The 17,820-nt window shown below is 34.8% G+C and overlaps 5 protein-coding genes across 7 annotated transcripts in view; 3 read left to right on the top strand and 2 right to left on the bottom strand.

Annotated features, from left to right (window-relative positions):
* LOC104782234 (neutral ceramidase) overlaps positions 1-711 on the bottom strand; it is a 4,819-nt gene extending 4,108 nt beyond the window's left edge. The window contains exon 1 of the mRNA XM_019244954.1: positions 107-711. Within this exon, the coding sequence (XP_019100499.1) occupies positions 107-402 (296 nt within the window). The 5' untranslated portion in view covers positions 403-711. The remainder of the gene's footprint in view (positions 1-106) is intronic.
* LOC104782233 (protein SSUH2 homolog) lies at positions 1,677-3,926 on the top strand. The gene is made up of 7 exons (XM_010507108.2): positions 1,677-1,828; positions 1,930-2,121; positions 2,367-2,418; positions 2,522-2,853; positions 2,938-3,079; positions 3,171-3,296; positions 3,385-3,926. Exons 1-7 carry the CDS (start codon positions 1,807-1,809, stop codon positions 3,767-3,769), a joined length of 1,251 nt encoding a protein of 416 aa, XP_010505410.1. The 5' UTR covers positions 1,677-1,806; the 3' UTR covers positions 3,770-3,926.
* Positions 3,966-6,640, bottom strand: LOC104782232 (ribosome biogenesis regulatory protein homolog). Its single transcript, XM_010507107.2, has 8 exons — positions 6,429-6,640; positions 5,809-5,959; positions 5,536-5,587; positions 5,276-5,404; positions 4,990-5,107; positions 4,526-4,709; positions 4,315-4,428; positions 3,966-4,218 (listed from the first exon to the last, which is right to left on the bottom strand). Exons 1-8 carry the CDS (start codon positions 6,521-6,523, stop codon positions 4,093-4,095), a joined length of 969 nt encoding a protein of 322 aa, XP_010505409.1. The 5' UTR covers positions 6,524-6,640; the 3' UTR covers positions 3,966-4,092.
* On the top strand, positions 12,480-16,000 carry LOC104782231 (uncharacterized protein At1g04910-like). The gene is made up of 8 exons (XM_010507106.2): positions 12,480-13,149; positions 13,962-14,034; positions 14,123-14,193; positions 14,291-14,379; positions 14,469-14,601; positions 14,685-14,917; positions 15,002-15,478; positions 15,569-16,000. Exons 1-8 carry the CDS (start codon positions 12,553-12,555, stop codon positions 15,816-15,818), a joined length of 1,923 nt encoding a protein of 640 aa, XP_010505408.1. The 5' UTR covers positions 12,480-12,552; the 3' UTR covers positions 15,819-16,000.
* Positions 16,275-17,814, top strand: LOC104782226 (protein transport protein yos1-like). 3 transcript variants are annotated; one of them, XM_019244949.1, is made up of 3 exons: positions 16,336-16,422; positions 16,806-16,863; positions 17,471-17,814. In XM_019244949.1, exon 3 carries the CDS (start codon positions 17,478-17,480, stop codon positions 17,712-17,714), a length of 237 nt encoding a protein of 78 aa, XP_019100494.1. In that variant the 5' UTR covers positions 16,336-16,422; positions 16,806-16,863; positions 17,471-17,477; the 3' UTR covers positions 17,715-17,814. The 3 variants fall into 3 exon arrangements, with proteins under 3 accessions (XP_010505402.1, XP_019100494.1, XP_019100495.1); XM_019244950.1 differs by lacking the exon at positions 16,336-16,422 and adding an exon at positions 16,442-16,690; XM_010507100.2 differs by lacking the exon at positions 16,806-16,863 and having other exon boundaries at positions 16,275-16,422.

Genomic DNA, 17,820 nt, shown 5'->3' with positions numbered 1-17,820 from the left:
CGTATTGATTCGTTCAAAATTCAACTAACACTCTTTCTCAAAGATCAAATCTTTAGCTAATGAAAATGTCAAGATTCTAGCTTAACCGAAGATTCTTGAAGCTAACCTTGCTTTGAGCCGTTCAAGAACTTTGATTGTGACGATTTGAGAAGCCATACAGGCGTCAAGATTCACAAAGGCGACGCGGTTACCTTGTGGCTCAGCGACGATGAAGGCACGAGCTCGTAAACGGAAATGAATACCAGAAGCAATTTGATCTGAGTTAGCGTATCCCATCATGTTGACGTCAGCTGCAGGACCAGTGATGTCATAGCTTCCAACACCAATTAAGTACTCAGAAGACGAATAACTCGCTCTCGAAAGAACAAGAAAGAGTAGAAACAATGGCACTGAGACGGCCATGGTTGGAGAGCGAGCTTGAGAGGGAAGAAGAAAGAGGACAGAGAATGCGAATCTTAGAGGGGAGAATCACACACGAGAATGAGTAGTGAGGGGATTTGAGAGAGATAGCGCCATGAAAGATTGAGGAAATCGGAAAGGCGTGAGTGAGTGATTTGAGTGGGAGAGAGAGAGAGAGAGAGAGAGAGAGAAAGAATTCAAATGTGGACGCGAGTGGTTGTCGGTAAGTAGTGCTCAAACCATTACCAAACCAAACTCGCTCGCTCTGTCTACTCTACTCTGTCATCAATTCATTTGTCTCATATTTAAAACCGCGTCATATAGTAAATTTTAGTCATGATTTTGCATTCTGCATTCTCACCCAATTTCTCTACTTATGTATTATATAATGAGAGATAAACAGACCGGCAATGCAATTATCTATCGTGCGATTTGATTATTCTTCTTCCGTTTACTTTGTCAGTGGGTGGTTCACTTAATTTAGGGGTACTTCGTGTCTCTATCCATTTTCTTAATACATATCAAGACCAAAGAGAAAAAACAAAACTCAAACTATGTTTACTAGTTGTTTCCAATAGGATATTATATAGAGATGCTCAAAGAGGCGAGAAAAGCTACGTGACTTAGTGGACATAGGAGAAACGAAAGTCATGCTCATGACTATTGTGAGATTCGTGTAAATGATATCTCAACTCAACACTCGAACATAGAAACATACACACCAAAAACTACATTAGCGTCTCGAGTCTTGTAATAATAAATAGTTCATAAGAAGCTGTAAACATTATATTGATGCGAGGATCATGGATCTAGATATATTGTTGGTCCGGACATGGCACAACAAAAGAAATGTCAAAATACCCCATTTTGTGATCACTCCGGAATATGTTTGCTAGACAAACGAAGATGCTCTTCATAAAAATAATTCAGGTCAACAACTATCATAATCAGACGAAAAATGTTTTTTTGTAAATAATTGAAATCGGTTGGAATGATGTTTTATATATTCAAGGGTTTTAAATATGAACGGAATGAAAGAACATGAAAACAGATTTGTTGGCGAGATGCCCCATCCATGTGTAACACAACCTCCTTAAAGCTAGTTTGTCTCTCTCCATAATTACTTAAAAACATTAAAAAAAAAAAAAAAAGTGGGTGAAATCTTCAACGGTTCCACACGTGGCATTTAAGGACCCGGTTCTACCCGAACCTTATCTGATCCGACCCAACCCGGTTCGACCAAACCCGACAACAAAACCCGCTTCTCTCTCTCTGTTTCTTGTAATGTAATGAAATTTCCTCAACACGGAGAAGAAGAAGAAGAAGAAGATCGAATTGTAGTACTCTCTAAGAAAACATCTCTAAAAATTTATCTCTTTTTGGAAGACAAGAGAGAACTTGTAATCCATGGATAAGCCTCTGCTTTCAGGTAATTCACAAATTCAGAAGAAACTTATCATCTCCTCTGTGTAAAAATCTCCTTTTGAGTTCTCTGTTTCATAATCTATCTTTTCGAAATTCTCATTTTAGGATCAGAGAAAACGAATGAATCCGAGAGATGGGATTCGTACCAGTACCTACAGAGAAACAGCTCCTCTGCTCGTAACCCTTCTTTCGCCGGAGCTGGCGTCACCGTCGATGAAATCCGTACCGCTTCCGCTGTTTCTGATCCTCCCTCTCTCTATCCTCCTGTTATAAAAACCCCCGTTTCATTACCCACTCGTAAGTCTCATTAGATCTTTCCTGATCCTTCAAAATTGTGTATTGCCCTGCCTTTTAGTTTGTTGATTGATCAGCTTTGTTTTTCCTCTGGCTTTTGATTTTTGATCATCAAAAAAATGTGAAAGTTTCATCATTTACTATAATCATCACTTCATCTCTCTCGAGGTTCTTAAAAGTTTCGGGCTTTATGAAAAAGTCGATTTACATTAGCTCTGTTTATTATGCTTGGCGTTTCACATTCACAGCTCAAGCTATTGGTTATCCAACTGCATCTGGAGCAGGTCATGAATTGCAAAGGTAAGTCTAGTGATTACATGGTCCTTACGTTTGATCTTCTTTGCTGTTTTTATCTAGCACTAGCTAAAGGTGTGTTGAACTTATGTAAATTCATTTTTTCCAGGCAATTTCTTGATGAGATTGAAATAAGGGAGCTGCTTCTTGATCATATTGGTCACCGTTGCTGTTGGGGAAGCCGTCCTGCTCGTACATGGAAGATTCGTTCTGTCGAAGACTGCAATGTTTATGTGGGAACTCTTGACACTTTCATTGAGGAGAGGGAAGCTTTAGCACAGACAGTGCCTTTCAGTGGTGGAAATTTCAGTGGAAAGAAACATGGAGCTGAACCAGGGTTATGGGAACTTGACCTGAGATCGCAGTTTCCTACTCTGTTTGTTCCGTATAAAGAAACTCAAGTCCCGGTTCCTAATTCTGAGACTGTTGAGAAGTGCAAAAGTAACAATATTTATGTTTATGACTACCATTAGGACAATTTGAATCTTGTAGAGACTGATGAGGCTCGGTATAATTCATCCACAGGTTGTACAGGAAGAGGAGATGTAGTATGTCCAACATGCAATGCCGATGGAGACCCGGGATATTACAAGGAGAATCAAGTGATGAAGTGTTCCGCTTGCTATGGAAGAGGTTTGGTTGCTCATAAAGATGGATCTGACACAATGTAAGTTCATATAAAGAAGTCAAGTTTCACTTTGATGGTTGCAATATGCAAGCTGTGGCTCTATTCACAGAAAACCTTCTTTTCTCCACAGATGCACAGACTGTAGTGGTAAGGGAAAGCTTCCTTGTCCCACTTGCCAATCTCGCGGGTTAATTAAATGTCAGACTTGTGACAGTACTGGTTCTCTTCTTACAAGCAGTATCGCAGTTGTAAGATGGTAAGTTTTACAAATTCTTACAGAACATATAATAGCTTTGTGTAGCAGCAATTGTAAGATTTGATTTTTATTTTCGGGGGTTTGACAGGAAGACTCTGTCGAAGCGAAAGGTGAGTGCAACTAGAGGGGCTGGTTCAGTACCAGAAGAAGTATTTGACAGAGCAGAAGGAGTTCAGCTTTGCAACACACAAGCTTACCAGTGCTCGCCAGCATACTTTGCAGACTCATATTTCCTCAACAGGTTCTCCTCAGAAGTTATCTCATTAAGAGCTGAAGTTCCACCGCCGGCGAATGTGGTATGCGAGAGACACACCATATCTGTTGTGCCTGTTACTCGGGTCACCATGGAAGACCGTGGGAAAGCATTCAGCTTTTACATAATCGGTTTTGGTAAAGAGATATACTTGAAAGATTATTACCCAGCAAGGTTCTGTTGGGGTTTGTGTCCTTGTCTTGAGTGGTTAAAGGTTTGAAAAAACAGAGTTGATCTTTGTTCTTGTCTACTTGAATGTAAAGACACAAGAGAGAATGCTTGTAAACAGAGGAGTAAATGTGGTATATGTGTATTATTGTGGCCAAAAGACAATTACATTGGGAAATTGAGAGCTTCAAAGTGAAAATTATACTGGATTTCTAGACCTTGTGAGCTTTAAAATTGTTTTATGGTGCAGAATGAAGTCAATATGATTAAAATAAACGTAAACATAAAGTATTACTGTAACAGATAGGGAGCAACTCAAAATTTGTTTTGTGATAGAAGTTGGAGACAGATAGAAGAAGAGTAAATAGAGTCTCTTCACTTGGCTTTGTTGGCAGGCTTCTTGGTGATGTCCTTCTTAGGTTTCAAATTGTCTGATCGTCCTGACTTGTCTGACCTTCCTGACTTCTTCTTCTCCTTCTTGACGTTGTACATGTTTATCGCCTAAATCACATATTATATACAACAGATTAACACAATCTTTTCACATACAAACATCAGAGGCAATAGACCAAAACCAGAGATGAGTTTTGGTTTTACCTTGCCGACATTGAGGATCTCATGCGAATGCTTTGAGAATATCTTGCTAAGTACATTATTAGTCTGTTCTTTTTCTGGGTTAACAGCCCCGCGCCCTGCTACAACCGGTAAATACTGCAAAAATCCCACACAAATATCATCAACAGATATGGTCATTTAGTATTCTCTGTTACATGTCGAAAACTTGATTAAAGGAGTATTGCTGAAATACCTGGTGATGTTTGCTCTGCTTCTTAGGAGGTTTCTCACCAGGCAACTTTTTATCGAATTTTCCACCACTAGCTGTTGAAGTAGCGGCTAAACCTGCTACGTCTCCTAATTCATCCTTTCCAATTTTCTTTGGTTGGGATTTCGTGCCTGATATGGGTAATGATGTTGCAGCAAGTTGGACATGACTGCAAAGATTGTTGACCCAGTTAAATATCAAAAACCATGAAACAGGTAGTATGATACCCCACGTTGAGCATAAAAATGAACAGCTCAAACCATAAAACTGTAAAATGCATTGACAAATAAAAAGCAACTAATCAAGCTTAAGCTCATAAAGACGGAGCTAGGATTGACTTATAAATTTCTTTCCGTCAGATAAAACTAAAAAGTTTAGCAAACTATATTGGTATGCTATCTCAGGCAAGGATAACATTTGCGATATACCAATCAAAGAAGCTGTTTTACCTCGGTAAAGCACCAGCTTTTTCAGCTGCCTTTAAATTCTGAAGTCTATTCTTTTGTTGCTTTCCCACTCTCTTCTTTTTCTCGTCTAGTCTCTTGGCAAAAGGATCTTCTCCTGGTTCTGCAGTTATCCAAAAGCTTTCATAAATAGTAGGAAAATACAACTTGTAATGCAACTCCATATAAAGTCTTCACACTCAAAGAGATTAGATTTCAACAATGTATCTAACAAGATTAATCTTGGTGCCAAAACAACAAAGATAAAGATAATTTTTCCCTCAACACCTACCATCTGTTGCCTTTGCTTCAATAATGGGAACATCATTATCATCGTTAACACGGTCGTAACCATGGCGACGCTTAAACTGATCAGTTTGTTCGTCCCAGACAACTTTGTCCTTCTTGCGCTTCTGTATACCTAAAAACAGAAGCAAGAACAATTTCAAACAAAATAAACATCAGTAACTTCAAACTATAGAACAAAGAGGTCGTCAACCAATCTAAATCTCAAGCTTGCAATCTTCAAGAGAATTTCTCAAATAGCCTTACCTTTCTTAAGCGCAAATTCTTCCCACTTTGTAGGAGGCTTAGGCCTTGGAACCTGGGAAACAAAAAAGAGAAGGTTAGCATACTTAATTACGTTCGTAAAATAAGTGATGAGCAGATTATGAACACCCTTGTAAGATGCTAGATATGTTAAGATCATACAAGATGCATCTAAAACTGGTTGCATCCATGTGTAGTCTAATTTTGCAAACTCCCAAAACCCATACTATAACAACATCCAGTGTTGGTAGTGACAACTAAAAAAGAAGGTCTTACATGTTTCTCTCTAGGAAGTTTGGTAGTAGGAGGAGGCAACTGGACAATAGGACCATCATTAGTTTCAGTTGAAGTAAAGTTGAAAAGAGCGTTAGCTATTGCCTGAACAAGTTTTCTGCTCTCCTCAATGCACTCCTTCACAAGCTCCTCCCTAATATAATTCGAAGAAACAATCATCAAGGATAGCAACAAAATAAACTCTAAACAAGAAACAAGTAACTCAACATAAAACAATATTATGTGATAGCGACACAGCATTGTTTTAATTAGATAAGATTGTAACTCAGAAAGATGATTTAACTCCCAAAACTACAAACAGCACCGAGAGAGGTCGCTGAAATTAACAGCCAACACACAACTTTTTCAATTGGTTCATGGTTTAAGGTACTTAAATAGAACATAAAGTCTATGAAAAATCAAAGCTTTTCTATGAAAAAATGCATATTTCACTTCTCTAATTCAGTAATCGTTAGTATGAAGCTAAACCCACCTTCAATCATCTAATCAATACAAAAAATATGTATATGTATATATATATATATATCAAGCCGCCGCCGCCGCCGCCGTTAAAAAACTTAACACAAGGTTCAGGGAAATAGATAAGACGAGAAAGGACGAACCTTGAAGAAGGAGCAGAAGGGAAACGATGATTCGGATTGAAACCTAGGAGATTTCCGACATCGAGATGGTATATTTGGTCTGTCTCCGTCTCCATGTCTTTTCTCCGGCGCAGTGTTTTGGAATTGAGAGTGGGGAGGTGAGGCAAACAAAAAAACCCAAACTGTTTTTTAGGGTTTTGCGATATTTTGAGTTAAAAACCTTCCTCTCTCTCTCTCTCTCTCTCTCTCTCTCTCTCTCTCTCTCTCCAACTTAAATAACGGAAATTTGCAAATAAATCCTTTTTCTTACCCTAACCATTCAAAAATATATTCAACTTTCAAAATTTAACATTTAAGTACAAAACGTTTTTTTTTTTTCTTTTCTTAAAACAAATAAGTACTCTTTTTTTTTTCACAAATTAAAAAAACAAATAAGTACTCATTCATTTAGTCATTACTCAGTTTTAGTCACACGATCGTTATTGGTTGTTGTAAAACTAACAAAAATCTCTAAACTTATATTAAGAAATTCCAAATTTTTCACAAATTCTTACCCGACCCGACATTTCGAACATGGAACGGTCCATTTAAGGTTTGAGGTCGAGACCCAAGACTAATCTTTTGAATAGTAAGTTTTGGGTTCACTTGAAAATTTTGTAAAATGTCTTTTTTTTTGTTTTTGTTTTTTGTCAACAGTAAAATGTCTTCGAAATAATGTTTATCCAAAAGGTAAAAAAAAAATGTTTATCCAAAAGGCTAAAAAAGACAATAGAGTAGAGAATCGTCTTGATCATGCTTAAGGGGATCAACTTGTTAAGAAGGTAATGACTGAACCTATAGTTCCACATATCACATATGTTGAGTTTTTTTTATAAAGATTTATTAGAATAAGTCAGTATATATATAGGATTTTATTTGTATTTTATAGCGAGTATAGTTGTTTCTTTCAAATAGTCCATTAAGTTCCAACTACAATTAGAGATGATTCAACTTTTCAGAAGAACAAATACATGTGAAAATTTAGCCTCAACAAAAATCTTGATTTATACAAGAACATGATCGAAGGTACAAAGAAGTAAAACAATGCTCCTGTCCAGCTAATCACACCGATTTGTGCGTGCGTATGTCTTCGTTATGTTCACTCTTCACCTGCAACGATCGGATTCCGCAACGATCACTTCCCAAATAAATCATTTCAGTGCAGCATGAACACACATTTGAATTTTATGTCGATTGTAACAAAATTATTCTTGCTCTCTTCACTTCTTTCTTTGGAAGAAGAATGGTGGCGTGTCTTTATGTCATTATATACTCCAATAGTTCTTTCCTTTCTTCAAGAAAGAACTAACTAAATCACCAAACTAGTTTTTTAAAATACTTCTTAAGAAATAATTAAAAAAAAAAAAAAGACGCATACATCATCCACAAATAAGAGATTTCCATATAAAACCAAAATCTTCTACGATTCCTTCTTCTAGTTGCATTTTCGCCTTAAGAAACACAATTCTACCGTTTCTATATGATTGGTTAATTCACAAACGAAATCTTGTTATAAAAGCAATTTTATCTTAACATAGGTCATCAAGTTCTAAAAGATAAACAAAACGCCTATCATTGATCTACAATATACGTACATTCATTTACATCCAAAATCTGTTTACATACGACAATATTCATAGAATACAAGTATGATTTTTAATTTTCTAGCACAACACATTATATTTTGTGTATACCTCGTCCCAAAGATATACAAATGATTTTGGTACTTGACTTACGCAAATGACAAGTTCACATGTTGGATCGAGATAGATCGTGTATCGGCCGTCTGATTCGGATCCAACGGCCATCAAAGGCACGAAGAAGATGCAGAATGACGAATTTCACGCTGGTGCTTTTGCCGACCGGCTTGAGATCCGCAAAGTGTTTGGAATGTATACACGTGGTAGCAAGAGATAGGAGGCTGATGATGTACGTGTCCAATTATATTGGCTGCAAATCTAAGGTTTGCCCCACATGATAACATCTTAATCAAATGTAAATTGTACGTTTTTTATTTTCTTGTGTAAAAAATTAGCTAAACCTGAAACATTTAAAGGAAAAGATAACGCTTTTTAAAACATGTAGTGATAGCAACTAAGTTGGATTGTTCATTTTTCCAAATTTAAAAAATCGTAATAATAATAATTAAGAGTAAACGAACGACATGTGTGGCGTGGCACATTCGCACATGTAGGGGTGTGGGGTGAGTTAGTGGATCGGGTATGAACCATTCTTGTTGTGGGATAGGTTAGAACTATACTTTTAAGATGGTAAATATAAAGTTGTGATGATTCTTAAAAAAATGTAAGATTAATGCATGTATTTAATAAAGGGTGATTGTATGTATATATACTGAATTAGGTCTGCCAATAGAGAAGAGTTTACACTTTACAAACTCAAGAAAAGTAAGAAATTAATTTAGATTAAAACGTTTAGTCTTTTGTTTCAAAACGTATTTAAAAACAAGAAAGCAAAAACGTTCTCTCTGCGATCTTAATCTTATGGACAATTTGTTTTTTTTTTTTTTGTTAAATCTTATGGACAATTTGTTTCATGCAAAGATCGATCTTGAAGGAGTTTGCACTCTCTTCCATCTCCGGCCAATAACCTTTTATGCGTAGTATCTTTACCCGAAAAAGGTCTTGTTTATTGTCTATGGTGAATTAAGAAGAGACAAATATAAGATATCATTTGACCACTTCAACCCGATCGAGGCTTTTGTTATTTACATCGTTCGTGACAATTGGTGTTCTATGATAAATTGATAATATATTCAGGGGTTCCTATCTCAAAACTCATCACGGACGCTAAAATTAACATATGCGGATTTGGAGGCCGAACATAAAAGATTCATTTTGGATTATGAAGAACAGAAGAAGGATATGGAGCATCTAATATAAAGAAACTCGAAAAAAGAGGAAGATAAATATAATCTTATGGTGACCAAAAAAAAAATCTAATCTTATAAGATTATAGCAAAAATTATATATATTAGCGTCCGACTTTTTCGTCGAGGAGCATTGTGTAATAGAATTTATTTTTCATTTGTAAACAACTGCAATGTGTAGTTTAGTGTTCTCTTTTTTTTTCCGTCTAAAAGGAATTTATATAGATGATAAATAGTAATCTTTACAAAAAGTTTCTGTTAACCATACAGGAAATAGAACATCCACTATATAATAAAACGGAAGTACACAACTTTTTTTTGTATACTATATAATAGATATATTTATGATTTTTTTATTATAAACTTGTGACATAGATGTATCATAATATATGGGTTAGTCTGATTTTTGGTAAGTAAGGATAGTATAGATTTAGTTAATTAGTAACATATAAATCAATTATAGGTAACATTTAAAAGATAAGGAAATCTCTCAACCTAATTAAAACAAAAATATGTGATTCTTCTTTCACATTTATTTTATTTTATATTTAAATTATTTTATTTTTTTATCTAATATATTTAGTTAATAAAATTTATGATTTTTTCTGCATATGATGTAATTTTTTTTTAAACAGAAATATATTGCTCAACTGATGAATAAAGAAAAATATACAAAATGCCCTACATCACCTAAGAAAACTAGGCAATGATTCAAAGTCATATTAATAAAAAAGAGACCAAAATGATTCTGAATACGAATGAGCAGAAACCTTGATTTATCAGGCATTGAAATTAAAAATGTTATGCATTTTATTATGGTTTTTTATTTTAAAGAATTTCAACTTTTAATAACTTTAAAAATTCAAATGTATAACTTTTTAAAAATTTTAAAGATTATGACTATTTCAATTATTAAAACATTTATCTTTTTATAAAATGTTTAAGATATGAATAATATTTAAACTTTATAAGAAGTTCAAATATTATAAGTATTTCAATTTCTAAAATAATAAAATTTATTCAAACATTTTAAATTTTAATAATATATACGAATTAAAATATCACCTGATGGGTTATATGGCATGACATGTTTGAGTTGATATTAATAAAAAATTAAAATGTCATTAATTCGTTGCTATACGGGTAAAATATCATTTCATTATTTTGTGAACTTTTTAAAATTTTTATAGATTATTAATATTTCAATTATTAAAACATTTAATTTTTATAATTGTTTAAGATATTAATAACATTTAAACTTTATAAGAAGTTCAAATATTATAAGTAGTTCAATTTCTAAGAAAAAAGAAACTTTATTAAAACATTTTAAATGTTAAAAATATATTTAGATTTTTATGAAGTTTTTTCTGCAGTGTACAACAAATTAAAATATTACACGACGTGTTATATGGCTAGACATGTTTGAGTAGATATTAATAGAAACTTAAAATATCATTAATTCGGTGCTACATGGATAAAATATCATCTTATTATTTTGTTAACAATATGAATATTAGATTAATAAACGTATCTAATTAAATCTATTAATTAATACTGTAACAAAATAACTAATATGCGGTATAGTGTAGGTTAAGTCATATAATTAACAATCAAAATACAATATATAATTTTAGAAACTAAACAAATCAAATAAAATTAACAAACAGAAATTAATATTTTTATCAAATAACTTAAACTGCATTGTACCGCAGGTTAAAATCTAAATCTACTAGAATAGATCTTACAAAATAGATGTTATTTTCATAAGTTATATTCAACATATGATTTCATTGCATAGTGTTTGAGCAAAGAAAAAAAAATTTAAACAAATAAAACAATCATATATATATAACACTTTAAATAAAAATTATAAAATAAATAAAATAAATGTTAACCCGTGCTCTAGCATGGGTCTAATTCTAGTGCTGAATAAAAAGGTTGTGTAGTACATCCAAATTTTGCTAAGACATGAGCTGTATTATTACAATTTCTTGGAGTGTAAACAAATTGTATTAGATCAAAGGATTGTGACCAGTTTAGTGTTCTCTATACTTAGACTTCCATTGGTAAACATAACATGATTCCAAAATGACATTTTAGTAGTATTAAAAATGCATAACAAAATATCACATGATGAAATTACTATTTTTAAGTTGTGTGGTTGGATATATTTTGCATAAATGTAATACTACTTTACCAATATACACTTATATTTTGGATAAGCTAAATATTTTTAATGAATTTTAATATAGCCTAAATTGTATTCGATAAAAACATAGAAATATTAAAAATATATTAAAATTTTGTTAAGAAGTTTGTAAATTCTTTAAATATTAGTAAACAATTCTTTTCTTACTTTACAATTGTTAAATTTTTTACATATGTAAGATAAAGAAACATAAATTCTCAACCAATTGTCATAAATAAACAACTATGTTTTGTAATGAATTTTCACTTACATTTTTTTTAGGTGAAAACAAAAATTATGCATTTTCATGTTTTGGTAAACATTACAGTTTGTTTTTTTCTTTTTAGTTGGTAAGTTACTTGCATAATTACATTCCACCATTAAGATTTGTATTTATTTTCAATCGGCCTTCAAACCTGGAAATACATTAATCAGATGAATTTAACCAATGTGATACAACATACTATAAACATTTGTATATTTTGTAAAGTAGCCCATAATTCAGTTTTGTTATATCCTAAAAACTAATATCTTATTAAGATTTATACTACATTAAAGTTATTAAAGTTGATCTTTTGAGATTTATCAAAATAAGATGTTCGCATTTGGGAATTACCCAACACACCATAATTTTTAAAAGAATGTAAAATCAACCAAAAAAAATAAATGATTAGCAAAAGGTCCACACACACATACATACATAACATAAATCTAAACTATATATAAATACACAAACTCACCAAAACAGAGAGATTAGAAGAAAAAAAAAAAGTTTAGACACCTCTCACAGCTTATAGCCGAATCTCACGGTGGCTAATACAGAAACCCCAAAATAAAACCATAACATGCCCAACCACTACTAAACACCCTCCTAAAATCAAAATAACACACCAACGAACTTATTAAACAAACCAAAAACAAAAAAAATAAACCAACTTTTTTTCTCTCTCTCTCTCTTAAAAAAAAAAAATCAATCCTTTTTTCAATTTGGCGCTTTCCCGGAGATTGATTTTGCTTTCTCAGGCGGCGATATGTCGGCGGCCGGTGCAAGCCCTTTGGCCGTTGCACCAATCACTGCCCCAACAACCACCACACGCCGCCGTGTCGGAGATTCCTTAGAAACAACCTCCGAACGACCCTCCATTTCCTCCGATTACTGCAACAACAACAACACTGTCAACATCTCCGTCTCCCCTGATTTAGACGACGGAGAAGCCGGTTTACAAGGCGGCGCGTGTTCCTCACCTTCCTCAATTGGTTCCTCCTCTAGCGGATCCCACTACCACCACGATTATCATCACTACCACCATCACCACCCGACGATTCGGTACCTTCTCCTACGTAAACTACGGTTACCGTTTCTATGCGACGGTGGCGGATCAACGGCTGTGGTGGGTCAAGGTTGGTTCTTTTGTTCCGGGAGAAACATGGGTCGTCGGATCTTGGGCCTTCTCATGATCCTCGTCGTCGCTTCTCTCTTCCTTAGAGTCTCTCTCATGAGCGGGCGCGTCGTTGACCACGCGCACCGGAGAGATTTGAATGAGCTCGTTGTCGTACGGGCGTTACACGAAGATTGGTCAATGGCTCAACGTGCAATGACGGAGAACGTCGTCGTTGAAAAGCTTCCCGTATGTTTCTTTCTTCCTTGACAAAAAAAATAAAAATAAAAAATAAAAATCAAAGCTTTAAGCTATACGCATTTCAGATTCTTATGAATTTGAAACATTAGTTTCGTCATTTGATCAGTTTTTTTATTTATTTTTCCTGAAAAAGTTTTGAGCTTTCTGATCAAAAACCCAGAAAGCGTTTTGTTGCTAATTTTTTTCCTCTGTTTTCTAATTCCGTTGAAGAGTTTTTTTTGGGGTCAAAGATTGGATTTTTAACGGAAATTGGCGCTTTGTTTGTTTTTTCTGTCTTTTTCTCGGGAAAATTTCCAAATAGAAAAAGTGGGGTAGGATTAAATCATTAAACTAAAACGAATCATATTAGCTTTTACCAATTAAAATTCGTTTTTGCATAATTTCTGAGATTCGTTAATAATGAATTTGACGAGGAATTAGTCAAAATTGGATATTGAGCAGCCTTTTTAGTTTGGTATGGATTACCACTTTCTACAGTTTCCCATTGACCTTCGACTATGTGTTGCTGGAATGCATTATTTATTAATAATCAAATCTAAAAGCCCTGAGATTTTGTTCCTTTGTGTCAAATCTGGTGGATTGTGTCAATACTAAAAAGGAATGATCTTTAATGTAAACTCCTTTTGGGTTTTTTTTGGAACGGTGTAAATTCCAAAACAATGCATTTGTTGTTGGGATGATTGAAATTTATGAACTTTTGACTTTAGATTTATTAACTTTGGTTGTTTCTGCAACGTATGAAACCACACACTCATTTATATGTTTTGACTTGATTTTCCAATGATTTGGCGATTTTATAGATTCCGGAAATATGGCAGAAACCTGAAAGCGAAAATTATCACCAGTGTGTGTCACGTCCGAAGAACCGTTCAAGTAAAGACAGTTAACTTGCATTTCCTGATTCTTTCTTTATACAAGAGTTGCAGTTTTCTAGTTTTCTGAAATGTTTGTTTGATTTCAGGGCTGCGTAGGAAAACCAACGGCTATCTTTTAGTACACTCGAACGGCGGATTGAATCAGATGAGAACTGGGGTGAGTGAGAGTTCATGTGAAAGTATGTTTTACACATATTTGATCTCTGGTGTTTACTTATCTTTCTCTATTGTTTTTTTTTTCAACTGAAATGCAGATATGTGACATGGTTGCTGCAGCAAAGATTATGAATGCAACTCTTGTTCTTCCTCTCCTCGACCATGAATCTTTCTGGACTGACCCAAGGTTTTTATCTTATTTACTCCCTACACAACCAAGATATTCTCCAAGAAAATAAGTGGAATTTTGAAGAGTTAATTATTTGTGATTTGCAGTACTTTCAAAGACATTTTTGACTGGAGACACTTCATGAACGTATTGAAAGATGATGTTGACATTGTCGAGTACTTACCTCCACGATATGCAGCCATGAGACCTCTCCTCAAGGCTCCTGTTTCTTGGTCCAAGGTCTGTGCTCCTTGTTTCTACCATTTCCATAAACGGGGGTTCAGCGGCTTTTTGTGTGGTTAAAAGTTTTGTGCATTACGCAGGCTAGTTACTACAGAAGCGAGATGTTACCGCTCTTGAAAAAACATAAGGTGATAAAGTTCACACACACTGATTCACGCCTAGCCAACAATGGCTTGCCACCATCAATCCAACGGTTGAGATGCCTTGCTAATTACCAAGCATTAGGGTACTCCAGAGAGATTGAGGATTTAGGGAAAGTTTTGGTTAACCGGTTACGTAACAACAGTGAACCTTTCATTGCTCTGCACTTAAGGTACTGTGATGTTTCTTTCTTTATGCAGCCCTCAGTTTCATTTTTTCACACAAGGTGGTTGAAAAATGAGAATTTGAAATGCAGATACGAGAAAGATATGCTTGCCTTTACAGGCTGCAGCCACAACCTCACAGCTGGAGAAGCTGAAGAGCTGAGAATCATGAGGTACAATGTTAAACATTGGAAGGAGAAAGAGATTGACAGCAGAGAGAGGCGGATCCAAGGCGGTTGCCCGATGTCTCCTCGAGAAGCAGCCATATTTCTGAAGGCAATGGGATATCCATCCTCAACGAATGTATACATAGTTGCTGGTGAAATCTATGGAGGAAACAGTATGGATGCTTTCAGAGAAGAGTACCCAAACGTCTTTGCTCATTCAACATTAGCAACTGAAGAAGAGTTAGAACCCTTTAAACCATACCAGAATCGCCTGGCTGCGTTGGATTACATTGTAGCACTTGAAAGCGATGTTTTTGTATATACATATGATGGGAACATGGCTAAGGCTGTACAAGGGCACCGGAGATTTGAAGGGTTTAAGAAGACTATCAATCCAGACAGGTTTGAATCAATCATTATCATTCCTTTTGCAGTTGCCTTTTTTTTTATTTTGGAACTTTTGACTGATATGGAGTCTAATGTGAATGGCAGGTTAAATTTTGTGAGACTAATAGATCATTTAGACGAAGGTATCATGTCTTGGGATGAGTTTTCTTCAGAGGTGAAGAGATTACATAATGGCAGGATAGGAGCTCCTTATGCAAGACTTCCCGGTGAATTCCCTCGGCTAGAAGAAAACTTCTATGCAAACCCACAACCAGATTGCATATGTGAAAAGTCCCAGCCTGAGCAAGTTTGGAAATCATCAGGAGAGTCAGATAGATGGAAAAAGAGTGCTTGAAGATAGAAGACACAGTGAAACACAATACAAACACATATTGATTCAAAACCCTTTTTTGTTGTAGCCTTCTTGTACAATATAGGAAAAAAGAAGAAGACAAATTCTTCCAAGAATATCCTCTACAAAATGTGTAGAATTGATTCCACCATACAGGAACATCAAAGATATATAGCATTTTTTTCCCTCTGTGTATCTCTTCAGAACAGCTGATTAGTAGAAAGAAAAGTAAAAAAAAATCCCAATAGAGATTTTTGATTGTTCCTTTCAAAAAAGCAGCATGATTTGTGTACAACAGCAGTATTCTTTCATCTCATTGTTGTTATAAGAAGATTCTCAGAGCTTCTATGTTGATTGCCAATAGGACTGGATTTAGTCAGCATGATAAGTAAGAGCCAATAGGACTGTATTTAAAAACTTTTTCTTTTCACTGAAGCCATGTGGTCGGGTTCTGACCCGAATAGAGTTGTACCGGGTCAACCCGGTTCTGCTTTTTTTTTTTTTTGGTTCATTGAGAGATGAATTTGATGGTTCAAGTTAGAAACAGATCGCAAGCTTCGTCTTTTCAACAAGATTTCTCCAATACTCATCTCATCTCATCTCACCTGTAAGTAATCTCCTTCTTCCTCCACTTCTCTCTATCTCTCTCTCTGTCTCTTCAACTGCTCATTTTATTGAGCCTTTCAATGAGTCATTTGGTGGGACAAAAAAAAAACTCGATCTTTTTTATTGGGTTTGAAATCGTTCCTCGATACTGGTTAAGCTAATTGCTAGATTTGGGGTTTATATCTTTAGGGATATCGATCAATCAATCAGTTCGATTGAATTTATTAGAAATCTTGGATCTTTCGATCGAAAACTATACTTACGATTGTGTGAGCCTCTCTCTTATCTAGAACAGGATTTGGATTACTCTGCATCTAATATCATTTGTCTTATAAGGAAGTGAAACTGATGATCATTGGAATCTGTTTTATTCGTTTTCTGCAGTTATTCTTAGGTTCACGAGTTTCTATCAAAGACTTTGAGCTAAACTTCCTTAACTCGGGTAGGCATTTGCTTAAAGCCTCTTATTGCGTTTTTCACATTTCTCTTGGTCTAAGTATTAGATATGAGGTCTTGTTAATCTACTGTGATAACTTCCAATCTCGCTTGATTCAGCTATTGAACAATGAACATGATTATCCAGTTTTTTTTTAGTTATTGGTTTCACAATGTTAAACCTATTCCCATGAGATAACCATGTCAAGTTTTCTTAGCTTTCTTGCTATTTTGGAGTTGCTTTATGTGATTCTACTTCCCTCTTGAGGATTGTGTTACTTGGTAGTTGGTATGATGGTAATGGGCGCAATCGTTAGACAACATTGGAACACTAGAAACATAGTTTTAGATTTCAAGATACCAAACAATGAAAACTAGGACCTGCCGAGATCACTGTTGAGCTTTATAGTAGTAGTAGTATTGCAATTGGTTCTTGTTCATTATTAATGTGTTAGATTCAAAGATTTTTCCTGCTACATTCGTGTGGCTTTCTTCTCTGTATCTTTCAGAACACCAAATATTCAAAATCACTGCAGTTGCTCATACATGACTACTTGTATATAGTATCACAATTGTATGCATAGTTTCTGATTGTTTTCAATCATTTTCCACAGAATAATCATGGGCTTCTGGACGCTGATGGAAGGATTGTTGCTATTTGCAAATGCATTGGCTATCCTCAACGAAGACCGTTTTCTAGCTCCCAAAGGATGGACACTTGCAGAGCTCCACCAAACTGGGAAAAGAAACTCTCTCAAAGGCCAAATCATCGGTCTCATCCACGCCTGCCATTACATGAGGCTTCCTCTCATGCTCTTTAACTTAATTGTCATTGTCTTTAAGCTTTTCTCCGGTTAATATGATCAAAACCCACTTTTTGAATAAATTTTTCAATCCACAACATTTCTGCAAGTTCTTCTTGTCCCTTGCTAAAGATTAAGCAGTTTCTTGTTTGATTCACTCA

This window comes from Camelina sativa, chromosome 4 (assembly GCF_000633955.1).
Source record: "Camelina sativa cultivar DH55 chromosome 4, Cs, whole genome shotgun sequence".
Taxonomy (NCBI): Eukaryota; Viridiplantae; Streptophyta; class Magnoliopsida; order Brassicales; family Brassicaceae; genus Camelina; species Camelina sativa.
The sequence above is the reverse complement of the archived record's forward strand: the minus strand, read 5'-3'. Positions and strand labels throughout refer to the sequence as shown.

What these genes read in the sequence shown, in the direction of transcription:
- LOC104782231 (XM_010507106.2), top strand. Translation starts at nt 12,553, where the DNA reads ATGTCGGCGGCCGGTGCAAGCCCTTTGGCCGTTGCACCAATCACTGCC. An exon ending in TCGTCGTTGAAAAGCTTCCC is followed by an intron (nt 13,150 to 13,961) that starts GTATGTTTCTTT and finishes GCGATTTTATAG; the next exon opens with ATTCCGGAAATATGGCAGAA. An exon ending in TCTTTCTGGACTGACCCAAG is followed by an intron (nt 14,380 to 14,468) that starts GTTTTTATCTTA and finishes TGTGATTTGCAG; the next exon opens with TACTTTCAAAGACATTTTTG.
- LOC104782233 (XM_010507108.2), top strand. Translation starts at nt 1,807, where the DNA reads ATGGATAAGCCTCTGCTTTCAG. An exon ending in GGATAAGCCTCTGCTTTCAG is followed by an intron (nt 1,829 to 1,929) that starts GTAATTCACAAA and finishes TTCTCATTTTAG; the next exon opens with GATCAGAGAAAACGAATGAA. An exon ending in CCCCGTTTCATTACCCACTC is followed by an intron (nt 2,122 to 2,366) that starts GTAAGTCTCATT and finishes TCACATTCACAG; the next exon opens with CTCAAGCTATTGGTTATCCA.
- LOC104782232 (XM_010507107.2), bottom strand. Translation starts at nt 6,523, where the DNA reads ATGGAGACGGAGACAGACCAAATATACCATCTCGATGTCGGAAATCTC. An exon ending in AAAGCTGGTGCTTTACCGAG is followed by an intron (nt 4,710 to 4,989) that starts GTAAAACAGCTT and finishes CAATCTTTGCAG; the next exon opens with TCATGTCCAACTTGCTGCAA. An exon ending in AGCAGAGCAAACATCACCAG is followed by an intron (nt 4,429 to 4,525) that starts GTATTTCAGCAA and finishes GGATTTTTGCAG; the next exon opens with TATTTACCGGTTGTAGCAGG.
- LOC104782226 (XM_010507100.2), top strand. Translation starts at nt 16,334, where the DNA reads ATGAATTTGATGGTTCAAGTTAGAAACAGATCGCAAGCTTCGTCTTTT. An exon ending in CATCTCATCTCATCTCACCT is followed by an intron (nt 16,423 to 17,470) that starts GTAAGTAATCTC and finishes CATTTTCCACAG; the next exon opens with AATAATCATGGGCTTCTGGA.